At 35.8% G+C, this 20,038-nt stretch overlaps 1 protein-coding gene across 29 annotated transcripts in view; it reads right to left on the reverse strand.

Annotated features, from left to right (window-relative positions):
* The window catches only part of RIMS2 (regulating synaptic membrane exocytosis 2), a gene marked incomplete at its 5' end in the record, with an annotated part of 469,329 nt that overhangs the window by 309,583 nt on the left and 139,708 nt on the right, over positions 1-20,038 (reverse strand). For 11 of the 29 annotated variants that reach the window (XM_080338803.1, XM_080338802.1, XM_080338811.1 and 8 more), the window contains one exon: positions 18,541-18,662. The exons of the other annotated variants lie outside the window; for them this stretch is intronic. In XM_080338803.1, the coding sequence (XP_080194929.1) occupies positions 18,541-18,662 (122 nt within the window). Of the gene's footprint in view, positions 1-18,540; positions 18,663-20,038 lie in introns of those variants that run through there. 29 annotated transcript variants of the gene reach the window in all.

Genomic DNA, 20,038 nt, shown 5'->3' on the forward strand with positions numbered 1-20,038 from the left:
GACAAATGCCTAACTAATACGTAACTTAAAATAACAGGATAGACTCCTGTGCTACTTCTGTCATACAGAAAAAGTCTCAAAGATCACTACATCAAACCCCAAAAATATAAACTCATACAATCATTTTGATTGGAAGAGACCCTCAGGACCATCAAGTCCAACCATAACCTAACTCTAGCACTAAACCATGTCTCTAAGAACCTCATCTAAACACCTTTTAAACACCTCCAGGGATGGTGACTCCACCACTTCCCTGGGCAGCCTGTTCCAATGCCTGACAACCCTTTCCATGAAGAATTTTTTCCTAATATCCAATCTAAACCTCCCCTGGTGCAACTTGAGGCCATTTTCCTCTTGTCCTATCACTTGCTGCTTGGGAGAAGAGACCAATCCCCTCCATGCTCAGCCTCCTTTTCTCCAGGTTAAACAGCCCCAGTTCCCCCAGCCGTTCCTCATCAGACTTGTGCTCCAGGCCCCTCACTAGCTTTGTTGCCCTTCTCTGCACTCTCTCCAGCACCTCAATGTCTTTCTTGTAGTGAGGAGCCCAAAACTGAATACAGTATCCAAGGTGGGGCCTCCACAGTGCTGAGTACAGTGGCACAATCAACATGTTTGATTGTAGTCTGAAAATGAATTTCAGATACAAAATTTCCTTTAAAGTATTTGAATCAGTCCTGCCTCTCATACTGCCTCTGACAATAAACCCCCCTTTTCAGGTTTTCAAGACCAATCTCATGGTATGAGATGTCAAAGCACTCCAACCAGTGCTTCTTCCTCCAATCCCTGGCCTTGGCTGCTAACCCACTAAAGAGAGAAAGACAGAAGCAAAACAACTCCACATGTTCCAGTATCTCTTGCTAGAGCCTTAACTTACCACACTACCCTCTAGAGCCGAGAACCAGGAAGAAAGCTGCTGATAACAGAAGATTTTTAGCTACAATTATCAAAAACCTCAGCATTTCCCGTAAAAGATGGAGGGCATAAAAAACAATATATCAAACTAAAACCAAATAACAGATAAATTATTAATTATATACTCTTTCAATTAATCTGTAAATACCCCTTTATCTTCTCCAGTTTTATAGGATCTTTCTACAGCATACTGCTTTTAATACTTACTTTGTGGTCTGAAATTTTGTAAGCTTTACATTTACAGGAAATGAACTGAAACATAAATGTTTACTTGATTCTAATGAGCTAATTAATATATTTTTAAAAGTGCTGCTGCTAGATTTTATTACATATGTGCCTAAATAACTATCCATAAAACATATAAGAGAAGAATAGGTGTAACTGCTCTACCTTCTGATTAAAAATATCTTAAAATCAGAAATCAGGAGCTGGCTATACTAGTGGTATAGAGTCAAAGTTGAGAAGGCAAGACAATCTTGCTCCCTTATATGAACTTATGTAGGTGAACAATGACAAATGTTTCGTAAGTATGTAGTTCATGAAGTGGGAAACAAAATCTTAGGTTAATCCTTAACTGTTCTTACATAGCAAATGAGAAGATTTAGGAATCTGAGAATTTGACTCATTATGTTTCTAAGCTGTATATGTGATATGTAAGCAAATAAATAGATGCTCTCCTCCACAACTCCACCAAATTCCCAGCCCTGGTGAAGCAAGTCACCCATGTGACCAGCAAATAAAATTTCGGGGCGATTTTGGCATTTTGGGGATCTACTCCCACTTCCTCATCTTCTACTTCCACTCACTCAACTGCAACTCTGATTGGGGTATCCCTCACCTCCTGGTTGCCTCCAGGGAGCAGTGGCTACTACATGGAGTGCTCTGTTTGGTGTCTCTGTGATCCAACTGCGAGGCTGTGACCCACACAATATGTTTCTTTTTTCTGATGCATCTTTCACTTTAGTAACCTTCTAGGAGGTCCTTATGCTTTCACTAACAGGAGAACGAACAACCCCAGGCCACAGCTGTGGATTCTCAGGATGAAGTTGTGTTTCTGAGCAAGCGTGTCCGCTGTCGGTGTGTCTTGTCCTGGCCTTGGGGCTCCCTGCTTGTCCCGTGTGCCTCTGAGCCTCACCTGGGAATCCCACACTGTGCCATGCCTTTGTTGCATGACAAGATGTTCAGCTCCACAAAACCAGTAGGACGTGCTCAGAACTGCAAGCAGTATATAAATGTAGTCATGAAAATGTGGGTGTCCATGATCTATCAGCTACCTAAGTAATTCTTCACAGATTTCCATGAACTGCTTAATTTACAAGATGCATGTGGATTTATTTTTCAAAATGTAAGCCAAACAAACAAAAAGAGCAATTCTTCTTGAGGACAACCATAAATTTGTATTAATTATTAAATGTATTTTTAAATGCGTGTGTTTGTATATACATATATATATATGTACATATACATGTATATATATGTAATGAAAAATATCCTTGATGTACTTTTACAACAATTTATAGTCTAACATTGCATCTGTGGATGACTGAACAGGAAGCTTATCTGAAACCAGTCAGAGTGACAGTGCAGTTGGATATGTACCCTGAAGCATTTGGAGAAGTATGTTTTTTACTTGAATGAATTAATTGTAGTTGTCTCTGTACAGTATTTCAGAGCTATTCAATTAAATTTTATGTGGCTTCTATTAAAGAAAATATATAAAATGAGAAATTCTGGAGACAGTAGCACAAAAGACAAAGAACAGAAATAAACAGCTAATGATAAATCTAATTTTAATTTTAAACATTTATATTGAATTTTTCTCCAGTAGCTATTCTTTAAACACAATCAGAATCAATGTAACCATCTTATTAGACAAATAAATATCTGACAAGCCTTGCTTAATACTTTTAATGAATTAATATTCTTCTCTTTCTTTTGGCACATATAGCCTAAATTTATATTCTGAAAAATGTGGCTATATTTTGTGCTGATTCTTTTTCATTTCAGTGGTTTGGCTGCAACAGCTGCTGTTGACAGCCATAAAGGAAGAAAAGGTAGGCAGCACTGTAGTTCTCATTAGACTAACAGGAATGCAGGACAGATTTAAGTGAAATGTGAATACGCTGAAATACATTATTTTCAAATGTACCTTTTTTGGGAGTATGATGATTTTTTTAATGAGTCTGCAATATTTTCAGAGAATTTTTAATGTAAGTCTATATTTGATATTTTCACTGTAGAAATCATACTTTTTTTTTTAAGTGCAGGAACTTGAATAGTGTTAAATTAAACAGGGAAGGTGTTTGAAAAAATAACTCCAAGTCTGAAAGCAGGATATTGATAATTAGTCTAGCTGGAAATAAGCTTCTACGGAAAATGATACAGTATAGAGCTTACTTTTGGCAAATCACATTAAACTGCATTTGCAGAGAATTGTCTAACAAATTTACCTTCTGAAAGATTCCACTGCTGTCAGAGTGTACAAGGATAAGCAAACATTGCTGTAGGCTTGGACCTCTGCTTAAAAAGGGACTCAAAGATTTTTTTTGTATTTCAATGAATTTATTTGAGTAGCCTCAATCAAAGTTTTAGTTTTAAGACTCAGGCTGTGGTAATTTAAATTTTGTTAATCTTATATTATTTATTTTGTGTAATTTTTACATCATAAAGGGTTTGTATTTATTCTCTAAGCAGCACTGTTCCTCCAATCAACAACCATAGTAGTTAGATGAAAGAATAAGACTTTTTTATACAGACACTACATGTAAACTACTAAGGGAAAGAAAAGGATAGCATTTCTTTATCACACCGATGACTGATCCCTTCTCTATATATGAATCTTCTTACAATCTAAGTAGAAGGAACTGCCTTTGCCAAAGGAAAGATAAAGAAATTACTGCTACAAACAAATATTTATTCTTTAGCAACTTCTGTTGTCTTCAGAAGTTATAACATCATTAAATATTTCCACACATTATAATGCCAAAATACCATTCAAACTGCTGTAACAAGGATACACTGACCTCATTTAGACAACTGATTTGAAATCTGGGTGCATCTAATAGTCATATTCATATTTGTCTCACGCTCCCTTTTTCAGAATGCTCTGAATTTCATTATAATTACCACTAACTGGTTAATTATCTTCAGCATGTAAAACCTGAGGTGTGCAATGTGAGCAAGAGGCATTAAAGTGGGATGTAGCCAGCAAGGAAATTTTCAAGGAATAGTAGTAATTGTAAACCTTGCACTCACATCTCCTTACCAATCCTAGCTCCCTGAAAAGCTGAAGCTACTACTACCTCACCTTTTCTGGTCAGCAATACACTTAAATTAATGCAGCTGCCTACAACATGTCAACTGGTCTCTGCCCTAAAATATGTGTCTCGCCACTGATTTCACATGAGGCAAAGCAGAGCTGGGCATTTCTTTCTGCAGTCTAAAATGTTCTGGGTGCCTGATACCAGCCTCTTAAACTCAGTGTCAGCTTTTGAAATACTCCTTCTACATTTTGAACTTTTAACACAAGCTCAATGTCAAGTGTTTGTAAGGATACTGTCTGACTCAAAAAGTTTATATAACTGGTTTTTATATAATAGCTTTCCATTTTAGCAATGCAAAGGGTAAAACCTTTCTGCTGAAAACTTAGAAACTGCAGATAAGTGCACCAAGCATTAAAAATGCCTTCAAAATCTATACATTCTGTCCCCAGGGTTTCTTGTTATTTCTTTATATAGATACATGACTTCTGAATTCAGTCTTGTAAATAAAGACAAAATATAAAACTGGAATTTAAGCAAACACAACTTCTGATAATGTTTTAGCTACAAAATTCTCTAAGTGATCAGGTGCCAGTTACCTCTTTGTAAAAAAAAAAAAAGGCTATTAGATTGGGTTTAGGTCAAATTAATTTTCAACCTTATGGGAAGAAGCATGATTTTTATATGCGATATTATTCTTTAGAGAATATTCCGAACAAAAATTTACTTCATAAAAACTTGTGTAAAAGGTAACATACAAACTCGGTCCAAAGATTTTTCTGAAAACAAGGTCTTCCTTGTCAAAAGGATGTTAGATAAAAGATAAATAATTAATTTAATTTCAGTTCTTTGACTTACATTGCATTGAACTGAAAGACAGAAAAATTAGCAAAATATAACAGAAGCGATGCTGGCATGATGGAGAAAACAGAGGTAGTAGCAGTAGTATTTGTTCTGCTAATAATGCTATTTAGTGCTTGAGTTTTAATTAGGCATTCAGTTACAGTAAACAATAATTCCTACTTAATGAAAGATAAACTTCCAGAGATAGTACTGAAATCTCAGCTCTTAGTATACTACACTGCATTGCCAGACAGTAAAAATAATCAAAAATGCCTCCCTTCTGTATAATAACTTCACCTGAAAAAAAAATGGCAGAAATAGAATAGGGCTAGAGATGGAAAACACTTATTAGATCACCTAGTTTGTTTCCATGACAATGAAGGATCTTTCCCTACAGTACATTTTCGAGAGTTTTCTCCATCTAATTTCAGAAGGTCTTATTTTTTAAGGCTTATACCATTTCCTATGTGATTCGTTGTATAATGTGGTAGATTAAGAAATTGCACAGGAATTCAGTCAAACCTCTATTAATTACACCACATTTCTGGATTTTTTTTTTTTTAATCTCTTAAATCACTTTCTTTCTTGTTGTTTAAGTAATTAATACATATCTATGCTGCTAACCTGTCTCCTTTCAACTCTAACTAAACTCACCTGGACATATTTCTATTTCTCTTCATTATTCTCTCCTGGATTTCTTTTTACCCCTTTTATTGCTTTTCTGAAATCTAGATTTGCTAAAAATGTTCGTGTAGAATTATGCACAGTGATCCCAGTGTCAGTGTTTCAAAGCTGTTTAGGACAGCACGTTCCACCTTCTACTTAACACTTAGAAATACTACTCAAAATACAACATGGTGTTCCAGACTTTTTAATTGGGTGATAACCTGCCACTCCTGGTCAGCCCCAACAGGCACCTGTGGGCTTTATGTGGAAAACATTAAATTTCCATTCTACAGATGATGTTTATCTGAAGTTCACTGCTATTTTCTAGAAGTCTATATTATCTCAATCCTAATTCCTGAGTAACATTCCATAAACATATGTTCATCACTAGAAGTTCAAATACAAAGCTCTTTTTTCCAACTAATTCACTAGAAGCCAAACATATAGAAAGATGGTTTAGAGAAGGACTATAAGGATGCTTGGGAGGGATAGTATAAGAGCTTTTCATTGCAAAATGTATACTTGTTTTATTGTATTAGATTCACTGAAGACAGCAGTAGACATTGTAATCCTCTTCAAAAAATAAATTTCTTCTGCGTATATAGCTTAAAATAAGTAAACCACCAGAGTAAAACTCATCTCTATCAACTAATCAAGATCAATAAAGATTCATGAAAAGTGATCTTCAATTGCTCAGTTTCAGTCTTTTTCAGTTAGGAGATCATATAGCTACAAAGAAATTGAAAAAGGCTGTACTAGTACCTTATTCCTTCTAGTGTTTGTATAGAGCTGGAAAAAAATAAGACCCAGTATGCATATATTTAAATTATTTTACAGGATTAGATATGCTTCAAGATACACAGACAAACCTAGTTCTCCTGAGAGAATGTTAGGAATACCTGAGATTTTTGTTTTCCTTCATACAAGCAAAGAAGTTGAATTTTCTGCTTCAAAAAAAGAGGGAGAAAAAAAAATAAGGGCAAGATTTAACATTAACCACAGAACCATACTTAATCCACGATAATACAGATACCTGTATAAATGTAGTATCATCCCTGGTTAAGTATTCAGGCTGCCTTATTTATTATACATGATTATATACCACAAATGAAATGCAGCAGCCCTGCAGCAGAAAGTGCAGCTAATCAGCACGAAGTGTATCATAGACAGAAAACATAATCAGGCGAAATGGAGGCTGTGCTTTCACTGCAGAGTTAACACAGATGTCTGCTGTGGCATCGACAGCCTCCTTCCTCACAGCTGCTGTCAGAAACCAGTGCAGTAATGCTTCTACATTGGACTGCCCGATACGTTTTGATACAGGCAAAGTCCGGGTATAGGATCTATAAACAAAGGTCCCTACTATGACTGTATCAGTTTCATGCTGGCATCAGGCAGTTTGCAATTAGTATAAAGTGCATTAAAATTAATCAATGTAGCATTTTCTTATACTTTTTGAGTGCATCCAGCTCTGTCTTTGCTGAAGTACACTCTAAAAATGCACTGCATAGAATGATTAAGTACAAACCCTATCACAATTATAGAAAATAAAACTTTCTAGATCTGCTCAGTACACAGGCTAATGCAGTACAGTGCTGATTAAAATCTGAAATTAATATATTGGCCTGAGAACACGTTACCTTCTCTTGTTTTGATTATATAAAACTTAAAGCAGTGCATTCTCTTCTGGAAAATAAAAATAGCCACCAATGGCCATTAGTGTAAAATCATTTGAAAAACTGAACCAAATATAAGGGGATTTTTTTTGGTTTTGGCTAGTGTTATGAGCAGGGAAAGATGATGAACTTTGAATGAAGTTCTTTTGTTATGCAATAGAATGAGATTCATCCCCATCTTAGGTAGCTAGGAAAGAAATGAAAGTTTCTGAAACGTGTTGTTTAAGTACATGGAGATAATGAAATATTCCACTCTGTTGCTATAGTTTAAATTCTGCATTACATGAGGAATCCATGACACATGATCTAATGAGGATGTTTTATTATTTTGCAGCATTTACTTGTCAGGGGAGAGAACAGAACGAGGAAAAGGAAAAAATACAGAGAGGCAATAGACAGAAATAAAACACTGCAACTCAATGAATAGATCTATATGATAGATTCCATTTCCCATCTTATCTTCACACTATTGCACTCCTTAGATTTCCGTATACTTTTCCCACACATTTTCTTGGCGATTAGAATGAACTAACATCATTTTCTGGAGAAAAAAAAACATATCCCATCACTAACACATCACTCCAAATTCAAAATACTTATTATGAAACACCTAGAATTCAAGCAAAGCTGATGCATTGCCAAAGACCTATTAAAAATATATGTTTTTCTCTTTTTACTTAGCTCATCTTACTTCAGCTGAAGTACCAGTAGATTGGAGATTAGTTCTCAATTTGACCTAAACTATTGTTTCAATATCCATTTGTTCCAATCAAAGGTGAATATATACAATAGACTTCTTTCCATATGAGACAATAACAGGTCACATATAATCCACATGTGATCAAAATGAAATACTGATCAATATACTTTGCATAACTGCAGTAGAAAAGTGACTATTTGAACAGCATTTAGACACCAGTGATTATTCAAAAGGCTTCCCAACTAAAAGTAAGCGGGCAATGTTTAAATTTCTCAACTTTGTTTATTTCTATATTTAGCTGTGAACTCTAAAACACAGATTTGTTCATAGTGGATTACAACAGACTAGAATCCAGTAAAGATACCTTTGCATTAGTTGCGTGGAAGTACTGCAACAATGAAATCCACAAAAATGCAGATATGCAGGGTTTTGCCCAGTTTACCATCAGGAGGCCACACTGCACCCCCTGCAGAATTAATGAGGTTTTTTCTGTGCTAAACAGGAGAACAAGGTTATTTCTGTACACTGGAGCAATCTTGTGAGCAGACTCCCTGAGTAGCTTATAGAGTTACCCAGTTTTTTAGGGTGTCTATTACACTTGGCAAATACTATCAAACATCCTCACAGCACAATATCCTCACACTCATTTAGAATTGATACATTTGTTTTATTTGCACATGTTTACAGAGTTGAGAAATTAAGTTCAGTTCCTAAATTAATGAAAAAAAGCTTCTGAAAGACCTATCCCAAGACAAAAAAAATCACTGTAGTGAGGCCACACCAGCTGTGTAGCTGACAGTGTGTAGAGAAATAATGTAATTAGTAATATGATACAGTTTGCAGCTGGTATGACAGGGGGCATCCTTGGTACAAGTGAAGGGTATGGCACAAAACCCTTGTGCATGCGCCACATGGCTTAAAATCTAAAGATGACCCCGACTTCCCAGAAAACAGAATGCAAATTTAATTTGATCTTTCACTTGCGTATACTTGCAAACCCAGGATCATTAAGACCTTTGCAAATATTTATATAAACTTCAGGGACTCCCATGAGGTATTAAATATGAAATATAGCCCAGAAAACTCCAGCAGTGACATATACGTGATTTTCCTGGCACTACAAGGGACATGTTGACAGTGGCAGGTGTACAATTCAGACCTCTGCTCCCCAAGTTCTTTGACTGAAAGACACTATAACCTGCTTCTCATCCTTTATTCTAAAGCAAGAGATTTTAATTACTATTACAGCTACTCCTTGTACACAATGATTCTGCTGTGTCCTACAAATGAGTATACTTTAACTATAAAGACCCATGCTGAGTGCAAGAGAGCTTTTGGGCACATTAATTATTTGATTTGCTGTGTTTTTACTATTTTCATTCTTGTTGCATTTTAAAATCTTTTCTGTCCTCCCTGACACCTTTCCAAAACTTCCAAAAGTATGACAGATAAAGCAGGTTCTACTGGAATAGTTCTTGAAAACAGGGCACTTAAAAGCTTTTACTGTAGATTATTTGAATAATGATCAAATAGTGTTAGAGTCACTGTGACACACAAGACATACAAAGTTTGAGTCTGCTCTAAAAAACACATTTTTCTTGTAATTTTACAGCAGAACAATGCCACCATTAGCAGTGAAAAAGTGAAGTTCTCAAGTGAATAAAATATTGACTATCCCTGGAGTCTTAACATCAATGCAAAAAGCACTTGCTCTGAGTGCAATCTGAAGACATAGGAGCAACAACATAAAAAAACCACTAGGAAAATCAAGAAATGTGAAGAGAAAGATTGGTATATAGAAGAGGACGGGCTAAGAGGGGAAGAGAGATTTTATGCTTGATGTTTCAGCCAAAGTTTTTAATGTTCTCCTAGATTTTTTTAAATTATATTTGTACAACTATACTTGCAAATAAATTTTGTAGGACCAGAGATGATAAAACACTAATTAAACTACAAAATCTTTAAATGCTGAGGTTCCATCTTTTAGTGATGTTTTATTCATCATCTTCTCTAAGTCATTTTAAAAATAACATTTTGAATGTGTTATTTAATAATAAAATGAGTTATTTACTTACAAATATGCATGTGTAATATATGCCAAAAGGCCCCATCTTTGGTCCACAGTAGTTAAACCACATACTAAACTTCTTCGGTTTAGAGTATCTATCTCTGACTTTATATATTATTTTATAGGTTAAAAATTATAACTAATTTAAAGCAATTATCTTAATTGCATTACCTTGCTTGTCAACTGAATTTTGTGCACCTTTTAACAAGTAAAGGCTATTGTTCCTATTATTATGTATATGGCTATTACTATCTAAAAGGCTTGGAATAAAAACTAATTTATTGAAAATATTGATGAAGTTTCATGATAAAAAATTATCCGGAATACCAGAAGATATGAATTTGGAAGTATATCTTAATCAGAAAGATAAGTCAAAAATTGCAGTGGGATAAGTATATTAATCAAGATAAATTTCATTCTTCTGTATAAAGACATCATGCAAATTCAGCCTGACTTCTGTAAAATAAATCCAACCCAATTCTTATTCTAAAATCAATAAAAGTTATGTTTCAGCAATTCAATCTGTAATCCTTGTCATACTTAGACAAATTTGCAACAAAATTCTCCAATACACAACATTTTTATTTCATTCCTTATTCTCCTAATTTCTTGCTACCAGAAAGCTGCTTTTGCCTCCTATTGCAAGGCACAAGCTGAAGTGAAGCCAAGGACTTGAAAAACTTCCAACTTCTGCTTCAAACCTTTTATCTCAGAGTAAAGCTAAAATGATACTGTTACCTCCAATGCTCATCTCAGATTTCACAGTTTTTCAGGGGCCAATAATATATTTTTTTTATTCCTTTTCCCAGAACCTTAAGGTCCAGATACAATCTTTCGTCAATTGTTTTGAAACATAGTGCTTTCTATGCTGGAAAGCAGCTCTGCAGAGAGGGATCTGGGGGTTCTGGTTGACAGCAAGTTGAACTTGAGCCAACAGTGTGTCCTGGCAGTGAGAGGGCAACCATGTCCTGAGTGCATCCAGCACAGCATGGCCAGCCGGACAGGGAGCTGATTGTCCCGCTCTGCTCTGCACTGGTGCGGCCTCACCTGGAGCACTGTGTGCAGGTCTGGGCAACACAGGATAAAAAGGATATAAAGCTACTGGAGAGTGTCTAGAAGAGGGCTACCAAGTTGGTGAAGGGTTTGGAGGGGAAGCTGTATGAGGAATGGCTAAAGTCACTTGGTTTGTTCTGCCTGGAGGAGACTGAGGGGAGACATCGCTACAGCTTCCTCACAAGGGGAGGAGGAGGGATCTCTTCTCTCTGGTGACCAGTGACAGAGCCCGAGGGAATTTCAGGAAGATGTGCCAGGGAAGGTTTAGGTTGGACATCAGGAAAAGGTTCTTCCCCTAGAGGGTGGTGCAGCAGTGGAACAGGCTCCCCAGAGAGGTGTCACAGTCCCAAGCCTGACAGTGTTCAAGAGGAGACTGGACAACACCCTCAAACACATGGTGTGAACTGTGGGGTTGTCACATGCAGTTGGACTCAATGATCCTTCTGGGTCCCTTCCAACTCAGGACATTCTATGATTCTATGAGTAAACTTGCATTCAACCTTTACAGTGTGACATCAAGAGTATATTCCTGAGAAATCTAGAGGGACACTAGGTCCATAGTTGGAAGGACAGCCCTGTCTCACCTGGAAGGAAAGCAGCAGTGCAGCTGCAACACTACTCTCTTCCATCCTCACCAGTTTCACCAGACCTACACAGTCAAACTTCCCGATTTTATTTCTGCTATTCTGTCCACTTGTAAGTTGTGATAGTAGACATCTAAATCGATTTGTTTTCCCTTCTAATTATCTTCCTACACAGAATCACACCACACCAAAAAGAACAAAAAAAAAAAGGAAAAAAAAAATCATGGAACATCAGGGTCCACACCAACAGAAGACACTGAGACAGTAATGGTGGCATGAACAGGTGGCAAAAATTCTCTATCAAGAAACACAAAGACGTATCTTACTTCTGATAAGGAAGATTTTGCTTTTTGAAGCCTCACGTATATAGAAAGAAGTGAAAACAAGGTCAGGGACCACATGACTGCCGTTAACCATTTTTTACGCACTTGGTACTGACCAAAGCAGGACTGGTGAACACTCTCTCCATGAGTTTTGACCACACAGGTGGGAAAACTGTAATATTTATGAGTCTGACCAGCTACAGCAAATGGTCTGGTGTATTGACTTTGCCTTATACCAATACAGTAAACTCAAAACTGGGGCAGTTTGGAGCAGATTCATAGTGTTCATGCCAGTTTTACCAGAGTGACAGCACCCTGAAGAAGGGTAAAATAGATAGCTGGGGCTAGTTATTGTTTCAGTCATCAGAGCTCAATTTATCCCCAAATGTATCTATTACTTAATCAAGGGTCACCGCTAGCAACTTTGATCTCTGGGTGCCCATGTGGGAACATGCAGTTTCATAAACTACTGGGATCTTGTCATTGAACAAATCTCTTCAAAATGTTTCAAGTTGAGTACACAAAATCACTAGTCATTTTTTAATATCATGGTCTCTGTCTCTTCTTCTTCCAGAAAAATAAGATAATACCCACTTCTTATGAGGATGTTCTGAGGAATGACAGAAATTATTGGAGTCATTTGAGAATGGAAAAATATCTTTTTTATATGTTCTGATCAAAAATGTTGTACTGGGTAACTCAAATATAGATTATATTTCTGTTGCTCTCGCCCAGGTGAGGAAAAAAAAAATCAAGTTGAAAGGCATGGTTAATCATTTCCAAATTTAGGATTATTTAAATTTGCCAATTTAACATACTATCCGAATTGAGATAAATTATCGACCTCTGACCCATCCTCTTTTTCTTCCTGGCGTGAGGTTAAGATCATATGCCAGCCAGGATTTTATTACCATCATCATATAACAGCAGCTGATGTACAATGAGAACAGAGAAAAGCCTGTTACGGCTGCAGATATCCACAGCTCTGTGAGATTCATGGAGGAAGCATATGTCAACTTATTAAATCTGTAGCAACTGAGGTGGAAGTAACAGAAGGTATCTCTCTCCAGAGCTGGAAGAAATGGGAAGAGAAATGGTTCTGTAAGGAAATCTCTTACTTTTCTCTCTCTGAAAATATCTGTAACAGGATGTTACAGGGGTCGTTTTCCCTAGAAATGGGGATTTAAAAAACAACAGCTGCCAAGACACTATGGAATGCAGAACTCGTCAGAAAGAAATAGTACTGGGGCAAATTAGTACATTCAGTTGCTTCCTCCAAGGCAAAGCGAAATATGAGAAGAATATTTAAAAACTCATGCTACTTGTCCCACTTTCTCCCAAAGCAGCAAATCAAGAGGCAAAGGTTGTATGGTGTTACATACACTTATTCACAGCTCAAAGAGAACACAGAATGCTCCATGAGAGAGACACATGGCAAAGGTGCAAAGAAGACCAAATGCACAGCTGTAAGAGTCTCTCTCTGCCTTTTACGTACAACTTACTGTGCCAGCCAGTCTTCCCCTTGTGTTTACTGGCATTTATATATCTATATATATATAGATATGCACATCGGGATTCACCTGAATATGGCTTATGCCTCTAATTTTAGGAACAAAAAAAAGACAGAGGATCATTTGACAGGGATAACGTCTCTGAAGTACCACAGATATATAGGCTGGCATTAGCTTAGTGTTGGAATTCTGATGCAAGACAAAGTTAAGAATCTGGGGAGGAAATAGCTTTACTATGCCTTTAACTCAGTAAGGAAAAAATACATAGTAGGAATAAAACTAGAAGTTCTGGATTTTTTTTTTCCAATATTGCATGTTTTTTTTTCAGTTGAGAAAGCATATCAGCTGCAAATTTCAGGAAATTATTTAAAACAGGGTTATATGAATCTAGTATGGAGGTAAAAAGGGTCTCTGTGAAAATCCCAACAAACTACATTTCTAAAGGTAGTTATAGACAAGCTAGTTTTTGAAAGTGAGAAGAGGTAGTTTCAGTTATTATTCAGTATTGTATGTTCAGAATATGGACAATATACTGTCAGTTCTAACATCAACGGTGTGTTTTTATTCTTGGCTCTTAGACTAAAAATATTTGAAAATGCAACATACTCTTGGGGTTATAGCTAACCTTGTGCTTGGTTGAACTGATACAGAGTCAGGAAAAAAAAATCAAATCTATTCTACAGAAATATCTAAACAAAATTGTTTCCCAACAAGCAACAGAAAATGATCTGCTTCCTTCAATGTCAAAGTAATCATTACTTGCGCCATGACAAATAACAATTGTCTGTGCCAGTAATTCTTGACATCATGTGATGGCTTCATTATAAAACAGAGCATTAGTAAATAGCTCATAGTTATATTTAGGAAATAAAACAGAAAATTAAATAATGAAAATAATTTTTTTTAGCTAAAATTATATTTTCTCTGTAAATATCCTGTTTCACAAACAGGCTAATTTATCAGGCATTTTAGTAACCTTTTGAAAAAAATCAATGTATTTATGCAACAGATGCTTACCAAAGAATTGAAAAAGTGGAAACTCTTAAGAATCTTTGAAAATATCCGGGTTTAATTCAACGAAAGAAAATACAGTTTAGCTTTTTAAACTAAGTGTTTCTAATTTCAAAACATGCACCATTCCTAAGTCTCTGCTGTCCATAGAATTTGTGAACAACATTTGTACTATTTTTGGGTTGAACATATTAGTTATCTTATGCCCCTGTGTGGCCAACCTAGACAACAAATTCACTTTCACACAGCTATAACAAAGAAGAAACAATGTGTCGTGGGAGAAACCAGGTTTAGGTAAATCCATTGCTTTCCATTCTCAGAGAAAAGCTGTGAATATATACCACAATGTTAAAATTGGACTGCTACTTTTCTGTACAGTTTGTATCAATTTTAGTCACAAAGGAGACTCGCCATTATGCAGTGATGTGTTAATCTGAATATTGCCCAAAGCAACTGTGTCTTTGCAAAGCATGCTGCTACAAAGAGAGCATCTGACAGCACAGTATTTGTACACTATACATGAAGAATGGCAGTTTATCTGATAACTAAAGGTTTTAAAAGACATTTAAAAACTTTATTTCATTCTCTTTAGTCTTTTTAGCCTGAAAGTCATCAGAAAAATGTTAGACTGCAAAACCACTGAAGCTCCTTCGGATGCTGCTTTAGAATTCAGATGTATTGTAAGCACCAAGTATGTTTTCAGAAAAGGTCTCCTGGTTTCTTTTTCCATACTTTCTGTTCTCAGACACATGAAGAATTTATTCCCCAAACTAGCTATTTGCCAGTTGCCAAGAATGCAAAAACAATTCTTGTGAATTCCTGACATGAGGTACTTCTAATCATTTTTCAATAGAACGTCACTTATTACTCAGGAAATAGCACTACAGTCCCCAGCACAGGTGAAACACAACTTTGAGGTAAAGTCACAGCTCCTACTGCTGCAACTGGCTGGAGCTGGTAATGTCAGACAGATGTGCAGGACCAGGAGAAGGCCCAGTAAACCAGCTCTCTCTTTTATACTCGCAACAGCATCTTACAGCAAAGTGTTGACGTGTAGCAGGCAAAAGAGAACGAAACTGCAATATTCCTCCAATTGAAGCTGTTAGCAGAGATAACTAAACCCATTTAAATGGTAAAATCAATCTAACTCAAGAGGAGCTGAATATCATTTTAGTCCTCTCACACCAGCTACCATAACACAAAAAATAAGCAAATAAAAACCCAACTCATGTAAGGCTTATATGGGAAATTATAAAAAACTAGTTTAATGTATGTTCCTGATAATGTTTGGCATAATATCAGAAATCGAAGGCTGAAATAACTGGCTCTCCTGCAACAAAATCACAGTGTATCTAAATTTCCAGAAGAACTGAAGAACTCCTAGAATACATGATGTAAAATTAATAGGAATGTATTTTCAGTTACAGTTATATGCATACTACTGAGTTCCCTATGACCTTCTGATTTATATTCCATTATCTACTATGCTATTAGTATGCATTATCCTGTTTTCCTCACATTATTACTTCGTAAAAGCAGCAGTTGATCATTCTCTGCTTAATGTCAGCTGTTATCTTTCTGGACTCTTGACTTTTACTTTTTAGACGCAAAACCTTAAAAAGAAAGTGCATAATTCCTTTTTAGTCTGATAAAATATATAACTTCAAAGTCTGAAGAAACAGACCACATTATACTTCATGAAAGCAGAATCTATTACATGCTAGAGGTATTTTTGTTTTCCTTACCACAGTTCTGAAACATTAACTCTTAAAGCATGAACAACCAGTGTTTAGCAAGTGTGTTACATTAATTGTGCAATGCTTTAAGTGAATAATCTACCTAAAATATAAACTGCCTTGAAAAAAATAAAATAGATTTTTTTAAAATGAGTAGAACAAGAAGGATGAGCCTCTGAAATAAGTGTTAGAAGATTTTTAGTGGCTATTCAATAGATGACTTCTTCAAAGTCCTTTTATCAAGATCAACTTTAAAATACTGGTACTTATTCAGAAGACAGGTCTTTTTACTCAATAACCTCAAATAACTTTTAACTAACTTTAACTTGAGAAGATACAGAAAGTATTACTTAGTCACTCATTATTACTGCTGCATATTGTTGAAAAACTGAGCCCACACAGCATTGCTACCGAGAAAAACATGACTCTGCTCCTTCAACAAGAGAGCCCACACCAGGTTGAAGGCTGGGCTTTCTAATAATCCTTTCTTGTTTGCCAGTCTTCTAGAATAAATATAATTCTAAATCTCAGGCACAGCAAATGCAATTAAATAATTCTCTGATGTCTTTTGATTTGAAACTGATACCATATGCAGCTTTTGCCAGAGACACACAAGAAAATACACACCTAAAAGCACCATGCGCATGTATCTCTAAAAGGAAACAAAAAAAAAAAAAAAATCAACAAAAAGCATGCACTTTGATCTACAAAAACAGATCCAGAGAATCAGGACTTGGTTTGTAGCTGATTAGAACAGTTGCTAAGGGCTTTGTTGGTTGCTGCAGGCCTGAAACTATGCACTTGGAAATATGCACTGTTTTACAATCACAGTTGATGATACATAAATTATTGCTCCATTTTGTAGAGCTTCAAAGATTTCACAGTACACCAAAGGGATGTAAGAAAAAACTCACTGACTACAGATTTGACAGATATATATGTATATATATATATATATATATAACGTAGTTCATTTAAATTATTGTGATTACTAAAGCTACCTCCATAATTTTGCATGCCCAATTAGAAATTCATAACCAGGATGTCAGAACTTGAACACAGTAACATTAAATAAATATTAAAATATTTATAAAGGAAACACAAGCAGTAAGGGAGAGAATCCTTACAGTAATATTCCGGGAAGTAAAATGGTAACAGTCTTCTGAGTATTAAGTGCAAATGTCATTGCATTTTAGAAATAATATCCCATTTAAATGGGATTTCTCCCACAGATACAGAGAAGAAGAAATGCTGGACGTAGACTCTGCAATATTACTTCCACTCTTTTTCCAGAATGTTTCCATCAGTGCACTATCTCTATAAAAAACTACAGGGTTCTTTTCCTCCCTCATCTGCACTCACACTCTTTTAGATAAAATTCTTAATTGTTCTTACTGTTAATACTTAACAGCTGTATGAATAAGTTCTAATCAGTATTATAGTATGTTTACTGAATAATGCCACAAAAATGAGTCATTATTAATTCAGTTTACCCCTCAAAAAAAAAAAAAAAAACCAAAATCCTAAGAAACGAATTTAATAACCATCTTGCACCAATAAACAAATTCTCCCCATCATTTCTAATTCCCACAACATAATAGCTTTCATAAAAGGACAGCCTACAGAGCTGACTGACTTGCTGCAAAGCAGCCACTGGTCACCTATAATTTGGCCAGTTAAAAACATTATTGAAAAGCATCGCCCACAGTATCCAAGTCTTGTAAAAATAAGAAACTCCTTTCTGCCTATTTTGCAAATGGTATGTAGGGCTACTAATTTACATCTTCCAGCAAATTGTGTATGGTTAAACAGACACATCTTTGAGCATTTAATCCTTTCACTGCCACATCCACACAGGAATGATTTTCTCAGACAAATTTGTTTATGAATATTTAATATGCTTTAAGGATTACAGCTAATAATGCTAGCTTCTAATGGTAGCTAATGTATTTGAAAGATACATAACCATCTTAAATATTTTATTCTATCTTTGCTGGCTTTATTTCTGCAGATTGGGTTCTCATTTAAATCCTTACATAAAACATAAAAGCAGCAACAGAAGAGACTCACTGCTACCATAAAGATATTAGTATCTGACAGTGCAATTATAAAAGTACTTCACTGGAAAACATGCAAATAGATTACTATCAGCAGAAGCATAGAAATAGTAAGGCAAAAATGTTTCATTTCTACTCACCTAGTGTTGTTCAACGTTTGTCCAAAAATATCATTTTGTAAAATATTTGGAGGGGATGAGAAAACCCCATGAAAATGAGATAAAACAGAATTGCAGACCTGGCGCAGCGTCTCAAATTGCATTTTCTCTGTTTCTTTACCTTCTATTTTTCTTCACCACCTGTCTTAAAATTCATCTATTTTGTACACACCATCAAATGCAAACATGCCAATCAAGTTCCATATTTCTCCTGATCTCTGTAAAAACTGTGCCTAAATGAGCACGGGCTGATGGTTAATTGTACAGTCATTATTCTTCTAATTCAGTCGTAGAAGATTTAGTACCCGTGCGGCTTTCTCCTGACTGTAGCAAGAATTCTAAACAGCAGTGAGCTTTTTGGGCATTCCCAGCTGAAGTGTGAAGCTGAGCTGCTTTCATGTACTCTACTCATATTTCTCTAAGCCTATTAAAAACACACAGTTAATAGATGCTGTCGTCAGGAGTTTCAACACATCTGGCTGCCAGCAATAAAATCTCAGAAGTAAAAAAAAAGGAGGACAAGGCATCCTCACACTGTTACTACTGTCTAAGAGGAGGAGGATTTCTGCATCTTCCCCTCCTCCTTCCCTCCCCTCTAAAAATGACTAACATCACTGACTGTGTATGTAGGGTTTGGTTTTTTTCTTTCAGTGTAAAGGCAGCTCTTCAGAACAGAAAGATCACACTAAAAAATTCTTCATATAATAAATAACATGTAGCACTGAGACTGTAACAGTAGATCTTCCATCTCATATCTGAAAAGCTATACCATACCTTACATGAGATAAGATGTTTTTCAGTGCAAACATTTAAATGTAATATCAATTCATGACTGAAGCAAACAGTATACATTCTATACATTACTACTCTGTCAGGTACTGCACATACAGCATCAAGACAATGATTTATCACGCTAACTTGAACAACCACTAAAAGGAACAGCTGCATTATGTATGTACTGCATTTAAAATTAAGAAGTCTTCAGCATCTTTTAAAAGTTTATTACACAGAAATCAGCCATGATGCAACCAAGCAAAATCAATCACTTCTCTGGGTGCTCCACACCTGTCTACTTCCAGGAAAACCCACTGCCTTACGAGCCTGCGTCTCCAGTACACACACGGCACAGGAAGTCAAAGAGCAAGAAGCAGAATCAGTCATCTAACAGAATACAGCGAGACTCTGCAGCATAACATGCACAGTGAATACCATTAAATGTACAGAAAATAAGCATCCCTGACTACAAAACGTATTTTTTCTCTTTTCTTTCAATGCTTGTTATGTAATGTCATCCTCTGGCACAGTACAGAATATATTCTATCATAGGCAAATTGAAAAATAACAATTAAAAAGATTTTCCTTGGAATATCTCATTTTCTATCCACAGCTTTTAACATCTTAGCACTAATTACAAAATCTCCAAATAAACCAACATAAAATGAGGGCCATTATTAAAGCTCTTCCACTGAAAGTGATTTTA

The sequence above is a fragment of the Nesoenas mayeri genome, assembly GCF_963082525.1.
Source record: "Nesoenas mayeri genome assembly, chromosome: 2".
NCBI classification, from domain to species: Eukaryota; Metazoa; Chordata; class Aves; order Columbiformes; family Columbidae; genus Nesoenas; species Nesoenas mayeri.